The following is a 21,475-nucleotide window of genomic DNA, read 5'->3' as shown; positions in this document are numbered from 1 at the left end:
CTTTTGGATCTGTTTCATGATGTCCATACGTCCTCCACAGCGAACACCACTTGAGGTAACAAGAGCAGTTCACCACTTAAAGCAGTCCTTCAGCAATCTCCTGAGCTGCCTCTTCACGGTCCAGGTTACAACACGGAGTTCCTGAAGGGGTGTTCCTTTCAATCCTTCCCCCTGCTCCCCAATGCATTGTCCAGATGAAAAGGTACTTCTTCTGATTCAGTTTTGTAAGTTCAAGCGCTCCTCCTGGGTCAAAAGAGGCCTTCCAGGACTTAAGTGGTTGGTAGAGTCTGCACAACGGATGGCTTTTTATGTTGCATAGTGATCAAAACTTCCCAGATACTCCAGAGCCGCCTGGTAACAGAACTGGTATTCATCCTGCGGACAGTAAAGAGAACCAGCTTCAGAGGGTTGAAACAGCTCTTCAGGATCCCTGCCCTGCTTTCCAGCTAGCACATCTTTCGGCAGGAACCGTGCGCCGACTCTTTTATTCTCGAAGAGCTCTGAACTACTGGGAAAAGAACCCCCTTCCCTTCACTGTTTGTGCATCTCGTAGCTACCAAGCACCCCCCACCAACCCTTCCGGCTCTGCGGGCTGTGCTTGGAGGCAGCTGAGCCCCCCTCACCTCAGAGGCAGGGAGGAGGTCAGGATCAGGGCTGGCAGACTGCTGAAATCTTTAAGGGACTTTATAACAACGGGAAGTTTGGGGTTTTTTTTAAATAGTTAAGTAAAATCAGCGGTGCAGCCTGGGCTTGCTTACTCTTCAGGTGAGGTTTAGAAAGGCCAAAAGCCGGCTCCACTCAGCCAGGGCAGCCGAGGCATTGCTCTGCAGCCGTGCTGCTTTGCTACTCAGTCCTCCGAGGTGTGCCACAGGACGGGTGCCCCGCTCCCCCTTACCTCTGTTTGCACCATAGCAGGTCGTTGCGTTCGCAGCATCTTTACTGTCTGGAAAATATCTACAACACCCTCATAACGCATTCTTTCCAGGACGATACTCAGTGTGATAAACACTCCAGTCCTGCCCACGCCAGCACTGGGAGAAAAAAAGGAAACTGTATGTTCCAATGTTCAAATGCTTTCCTTTCCTAAACGCTGAGGCTAGGTATGGTTGAGCTAACGGCCATGTCTTATGACCATGTTAGAGCTGGAGAGCCTCAGGCAGCCCTCCAGGAGGTAGCACATAGTAAAGCTGCCAGAGTGTGGGACCCAAACAAATGTTTGAGACACTGACATAAAAAAAAAAATCAAAAGCTTTGGATAGTGGTTAAACAGCATTCAGAGTGAAAATTATTACTAATATGTAACATTAGGCTTTTTAAATGAAATAATCTGAAGACTGGATTATCCTCTGCTGCCCAGGGTAGGGAGGTACAATTCTTGCTATCAGCAAACACAAGCCAGCAGTGTTAGAGGTGCAGAACTGGTATAAAACCACTTCTAATTTGGTAGGTCAAATGTTGATTAACACTGTGGTTCCCATTCCCTTCAGGGTATCAGCATTTCACGGCTCTCCCCTAGACATGAAGGGTCAAAGGCTTTGTGGGCACTGCCCAGGTCTGAAGGGAGATGAGTTTTGTTGGCAGGAGCAACAGTGTTTGCCTCCCACCCCCGACACCCCCAAGAAATCTGCCTGCAAAGATGGGGTGGGAAAGGAGGGAGACATCTGCAGGATTTTAATTCCTTCTGCTTTTCAGCATCCTCAGATGAATTAGATGTTTCCATCAGCGCGTGCCTACCTGCAGTGGACAGAGATGGGGCCATCCTGGCCAAACTGTTCCTTGGTCTTATGTACCTGGCCAATGAAATCGATAAAACCTTCTCCTGATTTTGGCACACCTTGTTCCGGCCAGTCAGTGAACTGGAACTGACGAACAGTTCGTGACTGACCGTCCTGGGGGAGAAAACAGTAGTATTTCAAACAGCTTGTAGTTGTGGTACTAAATACAGAACGTGCCCCGCCCCCCCCCCCCCCTTTTCTTGCTAGTTCATTAAGGGGCGCAAAAAGTTGAGCCAACTTTGTGTAATAATCAAGTGAACGTATATATATTATTTTTTTATATACCTCTATATGTATATCATTATAACGTGTATATATATAAAATGGTGCAGCTGCTCATGTTGCAGTTGACATTTCTGGAGTCGCTTGTCAGCACAGAGCTATACTCTGCCAGGGGTGCTGCAAGCTCTGACCACTGCAAAGACTGCACAGATGGAGTCTTCAGCAAAGGAACATTCAAGGTGAGGTTATGGCCTCTCTATCAATCTTGAGGAAGAGTTGCCGTCGTGTCAGAATTACAGCTGACAGGAAGATAAATCTTGTTCTACAGGACTGATGAGGCATCCTCCTCCTCAACCTTGCAAATAGAATTAACAGGCTCTACAATACCGGCAACCTCAAAAGCAGAGGACTCTACTTTGGGAGCGAGGGTTACACATTTCCTAAACAAATTTCAGAAGGTACTGAAATGGTCCTTAGGAGGAGAAATCTGACATTGAATGTAAGATTATTTGAGTGAATGCGCCCCTTCGAATATGGTAAGGACAGTTCCTCTTCGAGCCGGAGAAGTGTACGTTTTCTGTAGGGTGCAGAGCATCCTTTCCAAGTCTGGTTTTATTAGCTGTTTGGGGAGATACTATTCTGCTTTCATCTCAAGTGAGCTCCGAATAAAACGAAAAGCTTGTTACATCTCTAACAAAGTGACTCACTACTGTGATTAGTGAGCAGAGGTTAGAAAACTGCTTTCAATTTGTAAGAAAATATATTCAAGTACAATCTGTATGTGTGTGTCCTGTTCTTCATCACAAGTACGCTCTCCTCCACTGATGATAATCCCAGACTTTCACAGAGAAAGCATTTACACCTCAGGCTTTCTTACAGGAGCCAAACCACGCCAAACTCCCTCTTTTTTATGTAAGGCACCTTCCCTATTGCATGGGTTTGAACCACTCCAGCCCAGCCCCAGCTATAACCCTCACAAGCATGGGCTGCACGTCGTGCAGCACTTACCCTGGCATCAGTGACCTTGAATTCTCGCAGGATGTACTGAGGCATGTTGTATTCAGCCATGGGATCTACTACAAAGTACTGGTACCGGGCAGAGCGCTCCGCGGGCCAGTACTGATGGCACTTTTCCTGCCAAGGGGAAAGAAAGGTCGCTGTTAGCCCTTGTGCTGCAGGCCTCCCCCCATGCTCGTCCTTAGTGCGCTCTTACCCGACCCATCTCGCGAAGCTTAGTCAACATCACGACGATGGTGGAGTTGTTCTCCCATAGCATCCGCCAGAAATCTTCAGTGGTCTCTGCCAGCGGCCCTTGAGTAGCAATGTACGCCTTCTGCTGTCTGAAACAGAGCACAAACCCAAGGAGTGGGTCAGGGGGGTGTAGAGAATTGCTTGGGCAGAAGCTTTGGGAAATGCATACACAAAGGCTGACGGGTAGGAGAACAAATGGAAATGCCAGGGATGAACTAGAACAGTGCAAGGTCTAAAGGGGCGGGAGGTGGTGTTGGTGCTAATGGCCAAAAACAAACAAAAAAACAAAGCCCATGGTGAAGCTTTCTCTAAATATCGTTTCCAAGGGGCAAATCCAGATTACTCTAGCATGATGCCCTACATGGAAGAAGGCGTAACATGCTGCATGCCAGATTCTTGGAACCAGAAGCCATGTTTTCTGGGCCTGAGTAGCACCAACAATTCAACTGCCAGGCACGGAGATGCCCTAACCCCAGGGCCAGGACTGCTGCGAGCAGTTGGAGTTGAGGAAATGTGTGGTTGCTTCGTTCTCCGTTAGGGCTCAGCTTTAGCTGGCCAGGCTCTGAGCGCAGCAGTGGAGGGCCGCAGCTCCTAGGGCTGCAGCACATGGCACGTATTGCCGGGGGGGGAAGCTGTCGGAATTGCAGCGTCCCCAAATCACAAAAGTAATAAAAAGGCTAATCTGTTTTTAGAAACCTCCCAACAGCAAAATCCACCCCCTCACTGACACTCTATGTTTAGGACCTGCAGCTGGAGAAGGTTTTGGTTTGCTTTAGGGGATAAGTAATTTTAAGACCAAGAGAATAAAGCTTATCGGAAGTCTATATTTGAGTCTATGTGCAAGTTGCTGGCCATCAACAAGAGGGAGCTTCCCTCTAGCATTGCACCACTGCACGCGGTGTAGCTAGGCGAGGGGACAGAACAGACTTAACCCGTGTTAAGACCTACTCCATCCCTTAGTACTTCCGCATCCTCAGACTCAGAGAGAGAACTCCCTGCGCACGGCAGGGCAGCGGGGTGCTGCTTACCTGTAGCCATCAATAAAGCTGGCATTGATGTAGTCTGACCCTTCCACGCCTCTGATGGGCTGAAGGCAGACCCGTGTGGTCTCGTATGGCATGATGTTGACAAGGCGATTCTTGAATTTGTTGCATGGGAGGTTGGCACTGATGAACCTGGAGGTGTGGGCTTTGGAGTTGGCGAGTCGCTGAAGGCAAAAGCAGAGTCACAACCATTTGTTCAGCTATTTTTTTAGCTTGAGCCCTACGCCAGCCCATTTAACTTGCCCTCCATGTTCCACCACGTTGTTCTGCCTTGTGTGCCCTCCTTTTTTTTTTTTTTTTTTGGGGTGGGGACAGAGTCCGAGACCTTTCCCTCAGCAAAACTTTCAAAGGGGGGGAAAAAAAAAAAAAGGCAAACAAGCTTAAAAACCCAATTTAAAGAGTGAGCAAATTCAGTCTGGATTTGAAATGGCCAGACAAGCCTCCTGCAGCGGCAGGTAGGTCTCCCCAGGGAACTGCGGTAGCTTTAAGTCAGAAGAGTAATTACTTCTCCAACATGGAACCAAGAAGTTCCCATCAGCCTTATAAAGGCTGTGTGCTGTGCGTGAATGCCAGCAGAACAAAGCTCCTGTGAGGAATACAGAGCCTCCCCAGTGAGTACTGTCCCCATTCAAGTATCTGGCATTACCTTGAACTCCAGCTCCATGCCTGTCACATGCTCTCCGACTTCAATCTGTGCCAGTTTCTGGATGTAGGTGTAGAGATTCCTAGCCGGGACCTCTGTGTTGCCACAAGCAACAGCCTCAAGCAAGGCATCGTGTATAAAGCTGTACTGGTCTTCTGTCTGTACCATGTAGTTGCGCTGTGACCTCATGAGGGTGACATGCCCGTAAATGTCCACTGTCTTCTCGTGTTTTATCCTCTCTAGCATGGCGTCGATCACAATGAAGCAGCCGGTCCGTCCAACACCCGCACTGGAAAGAAAAGGGAAAAAAATGAAGCGATGATTATTCTGCCACTGAAGAAAGATATTCCAAAAGGCCACCCACGAGAGAGGATGTTTCGACTGACACAAACAGCGGTGAACACAGGGTAGAAACAGATGCACAAGGCAAAGAGTGAACAACAAGCGCACTCAGTGACTGGGAAGGAACCAAGGCCTTGTGAATGCAGGTATTGATGGACTGAGGCAAAGGAAATCTTGGCAAACAAGCCAAATGTGTGGGTCCTGCTGTTTCACCGATTTTGTTGCGTTAAAGGACCTCGCCTAATGGAACTGGTGCTGGCGAGTGCTACTGCCCACTCCCCTCAGTGTGTTGCTCTCGATTGTGTTGGAGGGTTTGGGACAGTTCTACAGCATGCAGAGGAGGACAGTGGTGACACCAAAGTCACTGCTGCTCTAGTGCGTGAGCGCAGTGCTGCACTGGGGCCGGTAAAGCCTGCACTGGAACCGAAAAAGCTGTTTATCTGAGCCCCAGCTGGGCCAGCGCTGCCACAATGGCAGGGAGAGGCTCCTGGATCAGAGCCAGCAGGTGGAAAGGTCCCCCCATCTTCGGTGGAAAGGTCCCCCCATCTTCGGTGGAAAGGTCCCCCCATCTTCTGCACCTGCCTGTACACAGAAGTACTCGGGCTGCGACCCAAAGAGTTTACAAAGTGGCGAGGTTTGCTTCAAGTCTCAGCTCAGTTCAGCTGAAACTTTCACAACCAAGTTTGGTCTTGTGTCCCCCGAGGACAGGACAGAAGATGCAGAGTGCCTCTGGCGATGCACCTGTTGCCCCTCCATACTGATCTGCCCCGCTTCTCCTGCCTCTTCATCTGTGGCATCCCCGCGACGAGAGCTCTGGCAGACACACAATTGCGACAATTCTAGGTAGGGGGGCTCTAGGCTTGAACAAAAGGCTGCCACGATCTAAGGGCTTGCAAAGCATGTTTAATCACTCAGATCTTTCAGCAGCTGAGAAACTACTGATGTTGTAATGAGTAACACGCGTCACCTCTTTTCCTAAATGTTTTTGTGCATCGAGGTAACACCAAACTTGCGTGTAATGGCATTTGTGAATCAGCAGGGGTCTGTGGGTCTGTGCATTTGCCACTGCTAATAAAGGCTTTCCTTTTACTATTCCAGTGCAGTCCCTTTTTTCATAAAGCCCCCTTGATCTCTTTTAATTAGGCTGCCTAACACCTGAACCAAGCAGGTGACTGGAGCTTTGGCACGAATTTAGCAGCTGATCTGGGAGCCGGTTCCTGCACGTTGTGAGCTGACAGCTCTCTTTATTCATTTTCTGAGAGGTGCACGATAATTGCCATCTGCGAGGTTAGTGATAAGTTGCCCACTTACAAAGACTGTTTAAATGGCATCCTCTAGAAGAGGCAGGATTAGCTTCCCCCAGCAGCCTGTAAAATTCAGATGTCTTTCCTCAGTGCCGAGGGACCTGCAGGCTCCTCCACACCCTCCTGAGGAACACGGGGATTTATCTAAGTTGAGGCTGCAAGCGTTCCTCATTGGGTTGTAAATTGAATTAGGGAACGCTACCTGCCCATAGGGGCCTTCAGTTTGTCAGTATCAGAATGGCTGCAGCACTCAACCCCCCCTCTTTCACACGCTGTCAGCTCTCCCTTCGACAGCTGAGGCAACTCTGCCTCCCAAACACCCGATGCAGCAACACCAAGCAGCTTCCTAGGTCGCACTCGATCTTCCTCCTTTCCCGCTGTGACAAGAAACAACCCCAACACACGGAACCAGACACCAGTACAGCACAGGGTGCTTCCCATTGCTAACGAGGCCTGAGTGATTTGGTGCAAAGTAAACCACTCATCATCTCAGGAAATTCTGCACTCAATGAAAACCCAAGTATCCTTCTGAGATGCTGGCTGGGAATCCACTTTACAGGACAGCTCTCGCCTGCTGGGTACTTGCTAGGAGACTGTACACGTCTCCTAGGTGCACATCAACGTCCTTCTGAACTCCTAGGTGCACATCAACATCCTCCTGAACTCCTGCCTCACTTGGAGATGGCCCCATGCAAGAGTTAGGTGAAGGAAATCAGTACCTGCAGTGCACCACAATGGGACCAGCATCAGGGGGGTTGCAGGTTTTCACCCGTCTCAGAAAAGCCAGGAACGGGGTGGGGTACTCAGGTACACCGTGGTCAGGCCACGCTGTGAACTGGAACTGGCGGACCTCCCGCTTCTCACTGGAGCCATTCTGCAAAGAGAAAAGAGCACCAAGAGCAGTGTGAGGTACCAGCACACTGCCATACCCTGCCTGTGCTGCGTACGGAGAGTGTGCCGTAGCCCATCACCGGGGGAAAAAACAAGAGCGGGAGAAAGCTTACCTTATGAAGGGAGAATGTTCGAACACAGAATGTGGCCAACTCAATGGTATCGAGTAGCGTCACTTGAATCATTCCATAGGTGTCTGTACCTCGGCCCGGCCAGTACTGGTCACACTTTATCTGGAAGACAGGAGGCATTGCTCAATGCTGGAACAAACCCTTTGCTGCAGGGGAAGCTCATTCCAGAACCGCCCTGATGTTACAGGTGAAGCTGGCCAGGTCGCAAAGGGGAGGAAAGGTGCAAGAAACGTCTTTCCCGAGCAGCACGATAGGGACAGACCCGGCATGAAAAGCTCCTACTGACTAAGCACAGGCTTTGATGCACCACATCAATCATGTAGACAACAGACTGGAATGATCCTGAAGATTAGAGTGAATGTGCTGGGGCTTGTTAAACAAGAGAACTGAATGTGAAACTTGCCACATGATTAACTCTGAGACAGACCTACAAAGCATGGAATGGGATTGAGTGTCCTCTTCTCTTGGAGTTGCAAAGGAGGCTGCAGCTTTCCAGGGTGAATGGTTTGGTTTTTTTTAAAAGCAATGAATCACTGAACTTTCAGGGTGCTGGCAAAGCAGGCAGAAATCCCCCATTGACATAGACGTGGGCTGCAGATCAAAGGGTTTTGCTGTTCCCCAACCCTACCCTCCAATCCCCCAGGATTATGACTAACTAGTCATCCCTCTCATGCATCTTACCCGTGATTTCTCCTCCAGCTTAGTCATCATAACAATAGTAGCTGAACGCTGCTCCCACACCATTCTCCAAAAGTCTCCAAAGGTCTCTGGCAGAGGCCCCTGCGTGGCAATGTAGGCGTTCTGCTTCCGGTAGCCATCGATGTAGTTGGCGTTGATGTAATCGCTGCCCACAATTCCTGTATTAAATCAGTAAAAGCAAGTTAGTGGATTGTGCAGGACTTTATATAGCTGGAAGCATGAGGAGATCTTTGCAGGAATATTGCTAGAGATAATTCCCCTGCAAAAACACCAGAGCCTTCGTGGCTTGGTGGGTTAGAATCACAGCTGGGAGTAACAGGCTCTTTGCAAGTTCTTCCCAGCTAAAGCTCCTACCTCGAAGGTCTGCATTGCAGGGAGACAAATAACTTCTTGCAAAAGATATTAAAGAGACTGAATATCAAGCCTCGAAACCATGGTCTTCTTGCTGGTGTTGCCAATAGGAGCAAAAGTCCCGGCCCAGGGCTCTTGCTCCACTGGTCTCAAAACAGGACAAACCCAAGTCCTCGTCCCAGAACGCCCAGAGTCTGGGCAGCAAATGCACCTGGTCGATGCCCTGTGCAGTCCACAGTCTAATCCCAGGCAGTGAGCTACAGCTGGACAAAGCAAGGAACAAAACCAGGCTTGATTCAGTCAGAAAAGGCTTTGAAATTACAGGCTTTGACTTGCTTTAAATTGTCCGCTGTCATTTTTAGGAGTGGGTTTTCTTTTCTATCCGCATGAGTTACAGGCTATTGAGTTACAGCTGCTTGCCTGTGTCCTTGCTTGAGGGGTTTGATATGAGTGGCAGGAGGTACTGCCAGAGTGAAGAGGGTGATTGGGACATGGCAGGAGAAAACTGCTCTGAAGTTAAAATGGACACTGGCAAGCACCGACGTTCAGGTTCAGCTGAGATTGGCACTGTCTGGCGATTTGGCCCATTTCTAATTACAGCAGAGCGGCTGGCAAGGTTGGCAGGTTTCTGCTAACCTATGATTAACTCCATACAGAACGCTTAACTCCTGTCTCGAGGGGGGAGCGAAGGGTGGGGAGCAGTACCAATACGAAATTGGGTTGCTAGTCCTCATCCTGCTGTAGCAATAGACATTGCTGCTTCTGTTGGCGAGGTGCAATCCACGCTGAATTGCCTGCCAGTCCTCAAGGGTACTTGGTAATTTCAGCTGCTGGTAGAAATGGCTTTTGATTAAATTTCTGGAGGGTTCCCTGCCCCCATTCCTTCCCAATCTGAAATTTCAGGAGGGAAGGTGGCTGTGCAGCAGCAGCAAGAACGTGATCAAGGCTGAGCTTCTGGAATTAATCTCCTCTCCAGCCCCCTCGGGTCCACTCTGTAATTTAAAATGGTGGCCATGAGCTCCCGCAATGTTTCGCTGTGTGACAGGCCCAGTTACAGAGAAGTCACGGATTTAAAGCCACTACTTCTTCCTGACCAAGCAGATGGTGACAATCTGCAGCCTTGACAAATCCAGATTTAAAACAAAGAGAAACCAACAACTAATTCCTCCAACTCCATTCATCTTCCAGCATAAAATACAACCCGGTAGGACGGAACATGCCAGCCAAGACATGTCAGAACCTCTCAGATGCTTGAAAAATCAAACCTTGGCCTGTCATACGTGCACCATCGGTCCCTCACGATGCCACCTGGGCAGAGTTAGGACTGCCGCCTGCATCCAGCCCCGTGCTTCTGCTTTCCTAACAGCCGAGACCAGCCCAAAGCATCCTTCATTCCTACACTTGTGTTCTTCTCTTTTCCCTTGAATGACAAGGCAACTTTTAAAAGACTTTGCTTTCCTTGGCTCATGCAATATTAATCTCAGAAGAAAAACAAGCCAGAACAGAGTCATCTTCACAATGAGAAACGCTGAAAATCTTCTCATGGCAGACAAGACCAATCCAGATTTGTGCAGCTTTTTGGCAAATTGCTGTGATCCGTTGTTACCCCAGGAACAGCTCTTCCACTTCCCCGCGTCCCTCAGTTACCTCAGCAGAGGGAGATTATTCTAGCAATTCCCCTGTCACGAAGGCTTCTGAATTAACCTTTACATTCACCAGGGGGTTATTAGGACATCCTATATCCTCTCTGCTCAGATGATCAGCTCTTGGCAATGCAAGACTGGCCTTAAATGCTTTATCTGTACCGCACAGCCACACACAACCCGAGACGATGAAACCCAAACATTATCTCAGCAGCAGCAACCAAAGCAGGCACCCTGTTAAACTCCATCTCCCCTGCACCAAAAGCCCCTCTTACCCTAGCATGCATCAGAGCAACTCTCAGGAGCCATGAGTTGTGAAATTTAATGTAAATTTTCTGACTGCACAATCACTCACATAAGAAGCTCAGGCAACAATTTATGACCTACCAGGCTAACGCTAACCCCTTCTTATTCTTAGCCTTTTAGGGGCCAGGACTGCAGCAAGAGCTGCATATCAAGTAATCTTCACATCTGCACAACTCAGCAGCCACATCTTTGCTATGCTGCTGACACTCACATTTGTACAATTAGCCCTGTGCTTACTTCTCATTCATCCACTGTGCAGATACGCTCCACGCTCATTGCCACCCACTGCCCTGTTCCCGCTCTCTCTAAAGCACTCTGTAGTCTGAATTCTTCCCATCAGTCAGAAACGTATTGAGCAGGGATCTCCAGGTAAAGGGAAGACAGGTTCTTGATAAACCAGCCCTAGAAATGAGAGATTGCAGCTCCAGGGAACATGTCAGTCACCAGAATTTAACAAATGCATGGTTTATGGAGGTATCTCCTGCTTGCTAAACTCCCAGGGAGATGCTAAGAGAAGGATATAAATAGAGGGTAACAGGGAAGGGAGAAGAGCATGTGCAATATGTTTCCCTGCAGCAACTTCAGCCTACCGCTAACACGTGGGAGTAGAGATGCTACGGTACCTTCAATGGGCAGCAGGATGACGCGCGAGTGGTCGTAGGCAATCACGTTCGCGTAACGGTTTTTGGGCTTGTTCACTTCGAGGTTGGAGTGCTCCCAGGTGAACTGCTGGCCAGGGTCAATGGACTGGAGGAATTGGGAAAGAAAACGGCCGAGTCAGAGAGGAGAAAAGCAGCAAATCAAGCTCCGAATACCTTGTTCCACGTGGGACAGATCGTGGCTCTGAAGACCTAGCCGAGGAACGCAGCATTCACCGTTTGCTTCCTCCAAGAACCAATCTTTGCTGTGGAAAAGCCCCAGCCTGGTGGCACAGCGTGCTCACGTCCCATCTCCCTTGGCCCCAAGCGCACCCAGAGTGACACCCGAGATAATTCCCCCTCTGGCACAATGCAGTGCAACCCAGTGGCAAAAGCATCAGTGCAATTTCAGGCTGCGATACACTGGCCTTGGACTGTACTTCTGCCGAGGCTGCACCGGATTAGTTACAGCCCTGTGTTACTGACACTGATAAACAGCCGGCAACTGGGAGAGAACAACAGGAACAATCACATCAGGAGGTATTTATGAAATGATGAAGAGGCTAAATCTGTGCATGGTTAAACTAAACAACGATTAAGAGGGCATAAATATACCAGTGTCTTGGTGAGTAATAATACCTGGAGAAGAAGATATTTAAGCGAGGACAAGGTTTATAACCACGTGCGCAAGTGGGACATGAAACATCAGGGAAAAACCTTGCTGTCATGGGCAGCAGGAGGGGACCAGGCTGCCCCATGAAGGGCACAGACAGCGTGACTTGGGACAGAGACTTGGTGCCGAAGGTCTCCCAGGTGCAAAGGGGGGAGAAAGCACCACGGGAGCCTGGCAGGGAAGGCTCAGCAGGGCGGGAGGAGTGCATCTCCCCGGAGAGAGAAGGGGTAAGGACCCTGGCCCTAAGAAACTGAATCAACGTGGCTTTTTCCTAGAAGGGATGAAGGAGCAAACAATGAAATGCACTGGAGAGAAAAATCCTCTCTGCCTGTCCGGGTAATTTATGCCAGGTTTGGTGGTTGGGTTTTTTTTCCTGAAGTCCAGCTGTCCCAGATATGGAAATTAGGTTAATTACGTTTACCTCTAAATCCTCAGCCAGAGAATTAAATAAAACAAGGGCTTAATTCCTTCATCATTTTGCAGAGCCCTAGGGGTTTGCCTCAATTGGAGGCTTGGCAGGAGCGTGCCGAGTTGCCTTTCCCGCTGTTTGCTCTCCCTCTCCCTGCCTGCCACTCCTGGCCGGCGGGGACAGGGTCCCGCGCAAACCTGCCTGGCTTCGTCCCCCTGGGCTCGCAGGGGTCGGCCCTCGCCAGGCACCCGCTGCCGCTGCCCTCCCCTGCCTGTGCCGACCCCAGAGCCCCCGGCACCGCTCAGCTCCGGTAGTCGTGGCAACGCTGGTACGAAACCACCCAACACAAACGTCCTCTTGCACTCTCGCTGCGGAGCATTTCTAACTAATGGGTATTTATACTGTTGTAATGTGTCTGTTTGCTCTCTATCCCTCTAATCTCGCCTTGCATTCATTTCATTAGCAATGTTTGTTTAGCTCTGGCTCTCCCACTAGAGGAGGTTGTGCTGGAACGAAGCCAGGGCACTTGGGATATTGCATTATGCAAATCAGTCTTTGAAATCTGGATAGAGCATATTAACAGGCTGCTGCTCCCCCCCGCACCCCAATGTGGGGTGAAAGACCCCAGCAGAGCAAATACGCCTTCTCCAACGTGCAACCCCTGCTCCGTGGGTGCGGAGCTGCGAGTACAGAGCTGCTTCATGCATGCTGATGTTTGCAAGCCAGACCGGGAAGAAAGCATCCCAGAACCAGTCCTTTGTTCAGAAAATATCCCCTTGCTCTCTGCCTGCAAACAGAACCAGGCAGTCTAGACTAGTTATTAGTCTAAAAGTATTGGGGCATTTTATGTCTTTGAACAACAACAAAAAAATTCAGTCCTATGTTCAATCTGCAATGAAAGCAAGCCGCTTACTGATGGCCCCGGCAGCACCGGGCATTCGCACTGGGATTTAATCCGTGCTGATGCAGCCACAATACCATGAGCGGACAGGAGCAGGTCTGTGCAAGCGCACAGCCCCTCCCTGTCTGGTGACAAGGATGCCATGCTACGTAGCAGCAGCGGTAACGTGGGGGCTATGATGCTCTTCGCCTTCCCCCCTCAGTCTGCCTTGGGACTGGCCCAACCTGTCAGCCCCGGCACGGTGGGAATTTTACACTCCGGGACAGTAATTTGAAATGCAAGTCCAGCAGCCACAGCTGGTCACCTGCAGGAGCCCATCCGAGTAACCAAACAGTAGCAGGAAGGAGAAAAAAGAGCACAAAAACCCCAGGCACAAATCATCCTGTTTTCTCAGCTTTAGCTCTGTGGCTGCTGACCATGTCAGCTGTGGAGGACTTACTGTTCATCTCCCCTAACTCCAGCTGTCTAAAACTGGGTATCGCATTCCTTGGTCCTCTCTGTGTTCAGCAGCGAGACGCAGGCACCCCCAAGGACGACACCCCACCCCATCTGCCCGGCAGTCGTCTTCCAGAAACGTATCCGCCGGCACGAAGGGAGCTCAGACCCTGTCCAAGATGCCCACTCTCTGGACAGGAACAGCTCATGAACCAAGCCTCTTTTCTATGATCTAGAATTGAACCTAGCAAGATACTGAGCAAGTACTTAATTTTAAATAAATAAATAGCTTTTTTATTTCAACTACACCAGATCCTTAAAATGAAGCTACGTTTATTTGGATGACGGCCTGTCTGAATTTCCTAATTCCCTGGCTCTGCAGACCCATGCACAGCACTCACTCTTGCTCATACCTCATACTCTTGGGACAATTTCAGGTTATCGTTAGCTTTGAGATGCTCTGTGTGTTCAGCCAGCTCGGAAACGGGGATTGGTGGGTGGCTGAGCATACCTAAAAGACAAGACAGCAGGAAAAGAATCTCATTTAATAACAACTAAAATTCACAACTGTTGCACATTTTACAAGAAAGAAGAAACAAGAAAAGAAAAAAAATTACAATGTAAGATCTGCAATGAAAGTAGGGAGGTTAGAAGAGAAGAATTCAGGGCTCGAAATTGTGTCCTTGGAAGTAAAAAATAAAAATCAAGGCCATAAAAAAAAAAAACAGTAAAATGAGAGCGTTCCCGTGATGGCCCCATTTTCAATGTGTAAATCAGAGCAAAACAAAAAGGAAAATCTGAAGAGCAGATGCGTGTTAGCGATTCCAATAGTGGACTTAAAATGAGCAAACGCTGCCAGAGGAACCTACGCAGCAAATGTTACAGCACCCGCAATGATCATAAACAAACTCCAACACAAAAGAAGGGAAGGGGCAGGGATCCAGCCAACCATGGTGATGTGGGGCAGGGGAAGGGAATGCAGATGGGGGGAAGCAGGGGCGGCTTTTCAGGAATTGTCCTTTGCACAACACTGGCTCTGCAAGCTTCTTGGGGAGCTCACGGATGCAGTGGTCTAACCTTCCCCGCTCCAAGAGTGCAACCAGGTATGGAAACGTCAAGCACTGGCTCCGCTTCCCGCCTGCGGCCGGCGGATGACGTTCCTGCTAGAGCACAGCCCGCAGATGGCCAGCGCTGCTGTCCTTGCCCTCCCTCTTCCGCCTTCGGGGCAGACTGTACCGACCCCCTCCCAGTCGCTGCTGGGGGTGTCATTACCTTCTGTGATGGAGAGGCAAAAGATCCTCTTGCCCCTTCTCAGTCTGGGGGATGGGAAACAATTTGCTGGGGAGACCGATGCCTCATGACCCTGGTTCACCTGCTGCCCTTGCAATTCTCACCAACGCTTAGTTGTGCTCGTGCTGAGGCAGACAGAACCGCCAGAGAACAGACTCCATCTTCTCAGAGATGTACGGGTGGTGGGAGGGCCACACTGCATCCGACTGGTCAGACCGAAGGCACGTCTCAGCCACGAACAGGGCCGAGCAGCGAAGGCAGACTTGGTTTTCAGTCTCAGGTGTGATTTGCACATCCTGCTCTGAGAGGGGCAGCTGGAGCTCTGGAAAGAGCAGGGATCCTTTCCATCCCATCATCTCAAATAGCTACGCTACAAATCGAGGTGGAAAAGCGCTCCGTGCTTTGCTCATCTGCATCGGATCATGTTTTTGCAAAGGCTTCCCACGCTGTCTGCCAGCCGATCCCGCTACGAATAACAGCGGACAGGCAAGGACAGCAGCATGCTGAGAAGCCCTGGGCAGTGCCCCCAATGAGAAGGACAGGAGTGGAGAAGAGATGGAAGCCAGGGAGAATTTCGAGCCCCGTGGGTGTTGGTGTGTGACAAAGCAGCGGCGGTGGCAGCAGCATGGTCAGATACTCTGAAAACTCAGCACAGAGATGGCAAAGCAAGCATGACATCCTCAGTTTTACAGTGACTGCTGGAGAGACGCTGCCTCCCCCAGGCCTGGGGGCAGGACGAGTCTGCCACAGAGTGGGGATTTGAGCCACCACTCCAACAGGTTTCTCCTAAGCTAACTAGGCATCTATTTTCAGCACAAGGAAGTCTGGCTGAAAATAGGAGGAGGGACTAGACCAAAAAAGCCCACAAAAATAACCCTGAAGTATTCTGGAGGCTGCCCTGGCTCCATTCTAGGCTGCTGAGCGTCAGGGCAGAAAGCCTCTTCCGGCTCACGGAGGAAAAAGCTCCCAGTTAGTCTCTTGCTGTCCTGTAGTCCACTGCACCTGGAGAAGGATTTCTCCTTTGCTTCCCACCCCGGACTGGAAGGCGGCTGCCGCCCACCCCAGTACCACAGCACCGGATGCAGACTGGGCGTGTTCGGAGGAACTGGTCCTCTCTGCCCGCGTGGGATGGGAAGGCCACGCTGGCGGAGATGCCCGAGATCAGAGACCAAACTAAGTTAATATTATAAACACTCTTCTCAATGTCTGTCCTTCTGCCTCTGAAAGTAAGGGCTGAGCATACCTTGAGCTGTAGCCTACGAGCGAAGCTGAGCCCTACTCAGAACAACTTCTGGCAACTGAATAAGCTGTCTCCAGATCTCTGCGGGTCACCCCCTCACTGACAACTTCCCACCTGGGCTGGGAGGCAGCCAGGCAGCTCTCAGCCCAGCTGCCACCACCCAATTCTGCTGCAAAAGCCCAGAGATTATTTGCCAAAGTGTGCTTAGAAACACAGTGCCATAAATGAAATCCCAAATGATGAGCACACAGGTTAAAAGGAAAAAAATAACAATCAGAAAACCCAGTAATAATGAACAAGCAAGAAAAAAACCCCCCAGATTCTCTTTGGCTTCGAAGTCACAGAGCAATATGTGTCATTCCCTCCGAGCAAGTGGGCTGCATGGGAAAGGCCCACCGTGCCAATCTGGAACAACAAGTCACATTCCCCTTGAAGGCATTTCACAAGTTTCCTTCATAAAAGCTCCAGGAAAAATCCTCAGTGTGACCGGCTCCTGAAAACCAGCCCTGCCTCTTTGCTGGGGAACGTCCTGCCCTCACCTCCACCCCGCTGTAAAGAGACACTGGCTGAGAGCACATGGGAACTTGCCTTGTTTTGCTGCTGTTAAAGACAGAAATCTCCTTGTCGGATCGATTCCTAGGGCTCTTTATAATAAAAGAAGACCGGAAACCTCTGCAGTGATAAACACTTTCCTGGTCAAAATGCCAAGTGTGTCGGGGCTCCCATTAAGATCCAGGAGAAGTCTGATATTAAATGAGCCAGGAGCGGCACTTCCCGGTGGTACCAGCCGGCACTGCTGCGTCAGCTGCAGCAGCTCCTCTTTTGTCTGCTTTAATTCAGTAACTCTTACTCAGACATGAAGGGAAATGGCTCACAGGTGCCTCTGCTCAGCGGCCTCATGGCTACCTGCGGGGCTGCCACCCGGGAGACCTCCGCAGCAGCAAGGGTGGCAGAGGGAACGCTGCCGTGGGCTGAGGTTCAGCCAGGGATCTGTGCGGCTTGAAAAAACCCACACAAACTCCCTCTCTTACAATAAGGGGGCTGAGGGGAGGTGGCAGGTGGAGTGGGACAGTATTTATAGGAGTATTCAATACCAAAGAGACCAACATTTGCATTAAACTATTCAGAAAAACGTCCCAGCCCTCACATCTCCAAGCACAAGCAGCATCTGCGATTCTCCGCATTTCTTAGATAAAACCTCACATCTACTTCCCTGCCCAGCATTTAAAAAAAAAAAAAATAAAATCAAACCCAAAACCCACCCAGCAAAGCTGGGATCTTGGCTTCTAATGGGGATGAAGTCTTTTAGAGCCAGTCTCATCTAACATTTCAATCACTTGAATCTCTCTAATCTTATCACAAAAGACTTGATTCTCTGTGCACCAGCCAACTCGCCAGAAACGTCACCCTAACATCTGTTACATGGGCCAGAGCCCATTTATCCTCGCAGAATCACCGCGGCTGGATGGCACTCCGCATGAAACCCGGGGGTGTGGAGGACCATGGAGAGGCCTCTGGTCTTTGTGCTCCTGGAAGAAGTTGATGCCAAGCAAGAGACACCTGCCACGGAGAGGAAACGGCCCTTTTCCTCGTCTGACATGAAAAGGTGCCCGTGCGGCGCTCTCCAAAGAGCGAGGGGATCGTCAGCTGCAGCTCTGGTTTTCTCTTTCCCCACGTTACGAAGCAATGAACACAAAAACACAGGCACGCACACATACAACGCTCGCACACCGGTGCACAAAAGATTGCTTTCTGCCCGTGAGTAAGTACAAGGGACATTTAGCCAAGCTTCAGAAATGAAACATCTTTGACAATGGGGAGAAAAGGAAGCCTTGAAACCCAGGTCTTTCTTCTGAGACAGCAAAAGAGACACAGAAGGACAGACAGTGTCCCACGCTGCTACCAGGGGCTCTATTCTGCCGCTGCTACCCTTGTCCTGCAAAAGGCCTGTTATTTGATACTGTAAAACTGGAAGCGCAGTTCAGACAAACAGATGGCACAGAAAAGGGATGAGATGGGCAAACACCGCAGGAATACAGCGAATTCGGCAAAAAAAAAAAATAGTAACAGGAACGAAACAGAATTGGAAAGGAAAGCGACAGAAGAGAACAAAATAATAATGGGGGGGAAAATGAAACCAACAGGAACAAAAACACACAGGAACTAACTTTCAAAGTCAAACTCAGGGTCACTGAGAGGGCTGCTCAGACCAGAATCTGCAGAAAACAGTAAAACAAAAATAAATAAAATATACACTTTTTTAAAAATTTCATGCTAATAAAAAAACAAAAGCCAACATAAATCTAAAGAGGAAAAGAAAGTTATTTTTCGTGCTGATTAGGCTAGGACAGGATATCTAAGATGTGCTATGCTTCCCCCTCTCCGAGCTGCACGGCCGCTCGCGCACACTCCCATTCCCACGTGCCCCGCTGTTCTGCTGCCGGGGCCAGGACAGAGCCTCTCTGCTTGCTGGAGCCCGGCTCACCTGCCTGGAGAACAGCCTGCAGCCCCTCTTCTAAACCACAACACTCAAATTCACATATTCAAATGGCTTTAATTCAGACAGCACCTATGGAGTCTTCCCCTGCAAACTGCACCACAATCTCGCCATCACCACCAACACGCTTCAAGCTCTGATTTTCCATCCATTTCCATTTTCACCCAACTGCTTGCAAAATTCTGTGGGAGGCACATGACTAACTCTCCCAAAGCCTTTAAAACCTTGTGCTGCTTTACAAACTATATAGCAGAATAAACTAGCCAGATAAACTTACAAAGAAAAGGTGGCAGCATCTTTCTAAAGCTAGACGGAACAAAGCCGGGCAGTCTTTTGAGATCCGCAGACCTTTGCCTAGCAGAGCCTTAACGGCAGGTTTGCAGGTCTTAGCTACCTTTTACAAGTCTCTTAGACCGAGAACTCAGAAGCACAGCATGACCAAAACAGCAAGGTCAACGGAAGACAGACTCACTCATCTATCCATCACGTTAACGGAAGCTCGGAAGTGCCCTTAGCTGACTCCGCTATCTTGTGGGGACAGGGAGAAATACCCAGCAAGGGAAACACATGAAACAGCATTCCCAGCTGCTTCTCAGCACCCAGGCTAAGCTGGATGGCCACAACCTTTTATCTTTGCTTTTATCTCAGCACAGATCTCACGTGGGGGAGTGCAGCTCTCTCTCTCTCGGGTCTCACATCACCACGTGGAGCACCCAGAAGCCAACCGGAACGCTCCCAAAGGGAGCTCCTGTTTGCACCCTGTATATAAATAACACAGAGCCCAGACAAATGCAAGCTGCTGCTGAGCTGCAGCTGGGGACACTCAAAAGAAGCTGCTTATACAAAGGGCGAAACAGTTGGGACAGCAGGAGTCTCTCAAGCTTTCCAAGCAGTGCCCTGCTCAGTCCCTCACATGCTCAGAGACAGCAGACTGCTCTCCTGCTGCAGATCTCAAACACCTTCAGGCTCTCCTGCAAGAGCACCACTGAGGAAGAGCTGACCTAGGGACCTAACTGCAGCTGAACTGCTCTGCATTCAGTCCCTGCATACTGGATTAAACCTGCTTCCATCCCTCAGCTGAGACTCAGCCCTTCCTAAGCTTGGGCCGATGCCAACAGGTTGTTCCTAACTCTTTTTGATACGAAACCTCAGCTCAGTGCTGCCTTTGTGCTTCCCCAAAGATTCCTGCCCTCTGGGTACCTACTGACTTACCAACCTCACCCTAAGAAAACTCAGACAACGCTAAGGACAGGACTGGGATGGCAAGGGGAAACAGGAGCTGCAGAAACATTACTAACAAGCACAAAACAGAAAAAAAATACAAACAAACTGAAAACAACAGCCAGCCCCCAAAAAGCACAATAAATTCCCTTCCAAATCCTGCAGCACCAGGAACTCAGAGGCAGAGGTGTGTACCGGTGTGCGCAGGCACTGTTCAGCATCGCCAAGTGTCTGTCTGCGTGAGAACATGCCCGTGCCGGGCCGTGTCAGTGGTGGCTTGCAGAGGTGCCATGCAGGCAGCTGAGACATGCATGTACATGGGGACATGTGTACAGAAGGGAGGGTGCATCGGGCTGCTCTGCCCGGGAGTTAAGCGCAGTTACGCGCTAGCTCAGCGGCTGTTCGCAGTGATGGCGTCTGCACTACGTGAGGAGACGCTGCCTCGTCTGCGCGAAGCAACCAGCTGCCTTTCTCTCTCTGCACAACCCACAGGGCAGGCCTGGCTCCTCACATGAGTGTTTTGGCATGTATGCAGAAAGCGCCGGTTACACGTGTGGCTGGAGCAGTGCGTGCTGGGCAGCCCGCCACGCTTCATCTCCACTGCCCAGGGGATGTCCCAGCGCGAGGCACGGCGTTGCATGGCAGCATTGGTGGTCTGGCAAGCTTGGCACAGCCACGGCACTTACAGCTGCGTACTTAGCCCAGAATGCACCAATTTAGCTGGGTATCCAGGAACTCCCTTCTTCCTGCCTTGCTAGAGGCTGGGTAGAGCAAGGTCCTTGAGGTTTCCCAGCAAAGGTTTCTTTCAGCACTCTTGCTTAGCACAGACAAGGCTTTGAGGTTCCTTGGCTGCACCCTAGGTTAGCACTAGGTCTCAAAGGCAGCGCTGCGGCAGCCTTCACGCGGGCAGCAAGGGGCTAAGGACAGGGCAGTTGCTCCACTCCTTCCCAGTGAGAAAGGCTGGTTTGCAGCCGGTTACCTGGGGTTTGGAAGTTGATGCGCCTCATTTCCACAGGGTCCTTAGGGTGGTGAGGGGTGATTTCAGCGTTGTTCAGGAGGCACTTTGTCCGTGGCTCTGAATCTTTCCGTTTGCTTTAAAGAAGAAAAAAAAAAAAAAAAAAAAACAAACCGAAAAAACAAAAAGACAAAGCACCTTAGCTTATGGGCCTTTTAGTCTTTTCAGCTCCTCACGCCATGCTCAGACCTGAGTATAGCTCCCACCAAAATCAGGGCCAGATGCAGCCAAGGATGTAAATTACATAAAATGCATCAGAAAAGGGATCAGGTTTGGAAGGTTTTGTCAGTGCTCTATTTGATGGGTTTACAATGACCCAGCAGCTTTCAGACAAGCCTGGAAGATCCCCCTTCTCACAGCAGAAGCACAGGCTGGCAGCAAGGAGCAGCTGAGGTGCTGTGAACTCACACCTCAGCCTCCCCGCCCAGAAAAGCCTCCACTGAACTCTGCAGAGGTCTGCAAGCAGAAACCTTCCAATTCTGGCCAAGCCATTTTCAGCCTGAAAGAACCAGAGCCAACATAATCATTTGGAAAAGTACAGAATCTCTTGGCCAT

General features: G+C 50.0%; 1 protein-coding gene across 1 annotated transcript in view; it reads right to left on the bottom strand.

Moving 5' to 3' along the window:
• Positions 1-306: 306 nt before the first annotated feature.
• The window catches only part of PTPRS (protein tyrosine phosphatase receptor type S), a 225,264-nt gene continuing 204,095 nt past the window's right edge, over positions 307-21,475 (bottom strand). The window contains 14 exon segments of the mRNA XM_075723865.1: positions 307-375; positions 896-1,031; positions 1,735-1,889; positions 3,006-3,131; positions 3,211-3,337; positions 4,277-4,455; positions 4,938-5,223; positions 7,300-7,454; positions 7,585-7,704; positions 8,284-8,459; positions 11,225-11,348; positions 14,071-14,168; positions 18,356-18,403; positions 20,885-20,997. Of these exon segments, the coding sequence (XP_075579980.1) occupies positions 307-375; positions 896-1,031; positions 1,735-1,889; positions 3,006-3,131; positions 3,211-3,337; positions 4,277-4,455; positions 4,938-5,223; positions 7,300-7,454; positions 7,585-7,704; positions 8,284-8,459; positions 11,225-11,348; positions 14,071-14,168; positions 18,356-18,403; positions 20,885-20,997 (1,912 nt within the window).

This window comes from Pelecanus crispus, chromosome 20, assembly GCF_030463565.1.
Source record: "Pelecanus crispus isolate bPelCri1 chromosome 20, bPelCri1.pri, whole genome shotgun sequence".
NCBI lineage: Eukaryota > Metazoa > Chordata > Aves > Pelecaniformes > Pelecanidae > Pelecanus > Pelecanus crispus.
The sequence above is the reverse complement of the archived record's forward strand: the minus strand, read 5'-3'. Positions and strand labels throughout refer to the sequence as shown.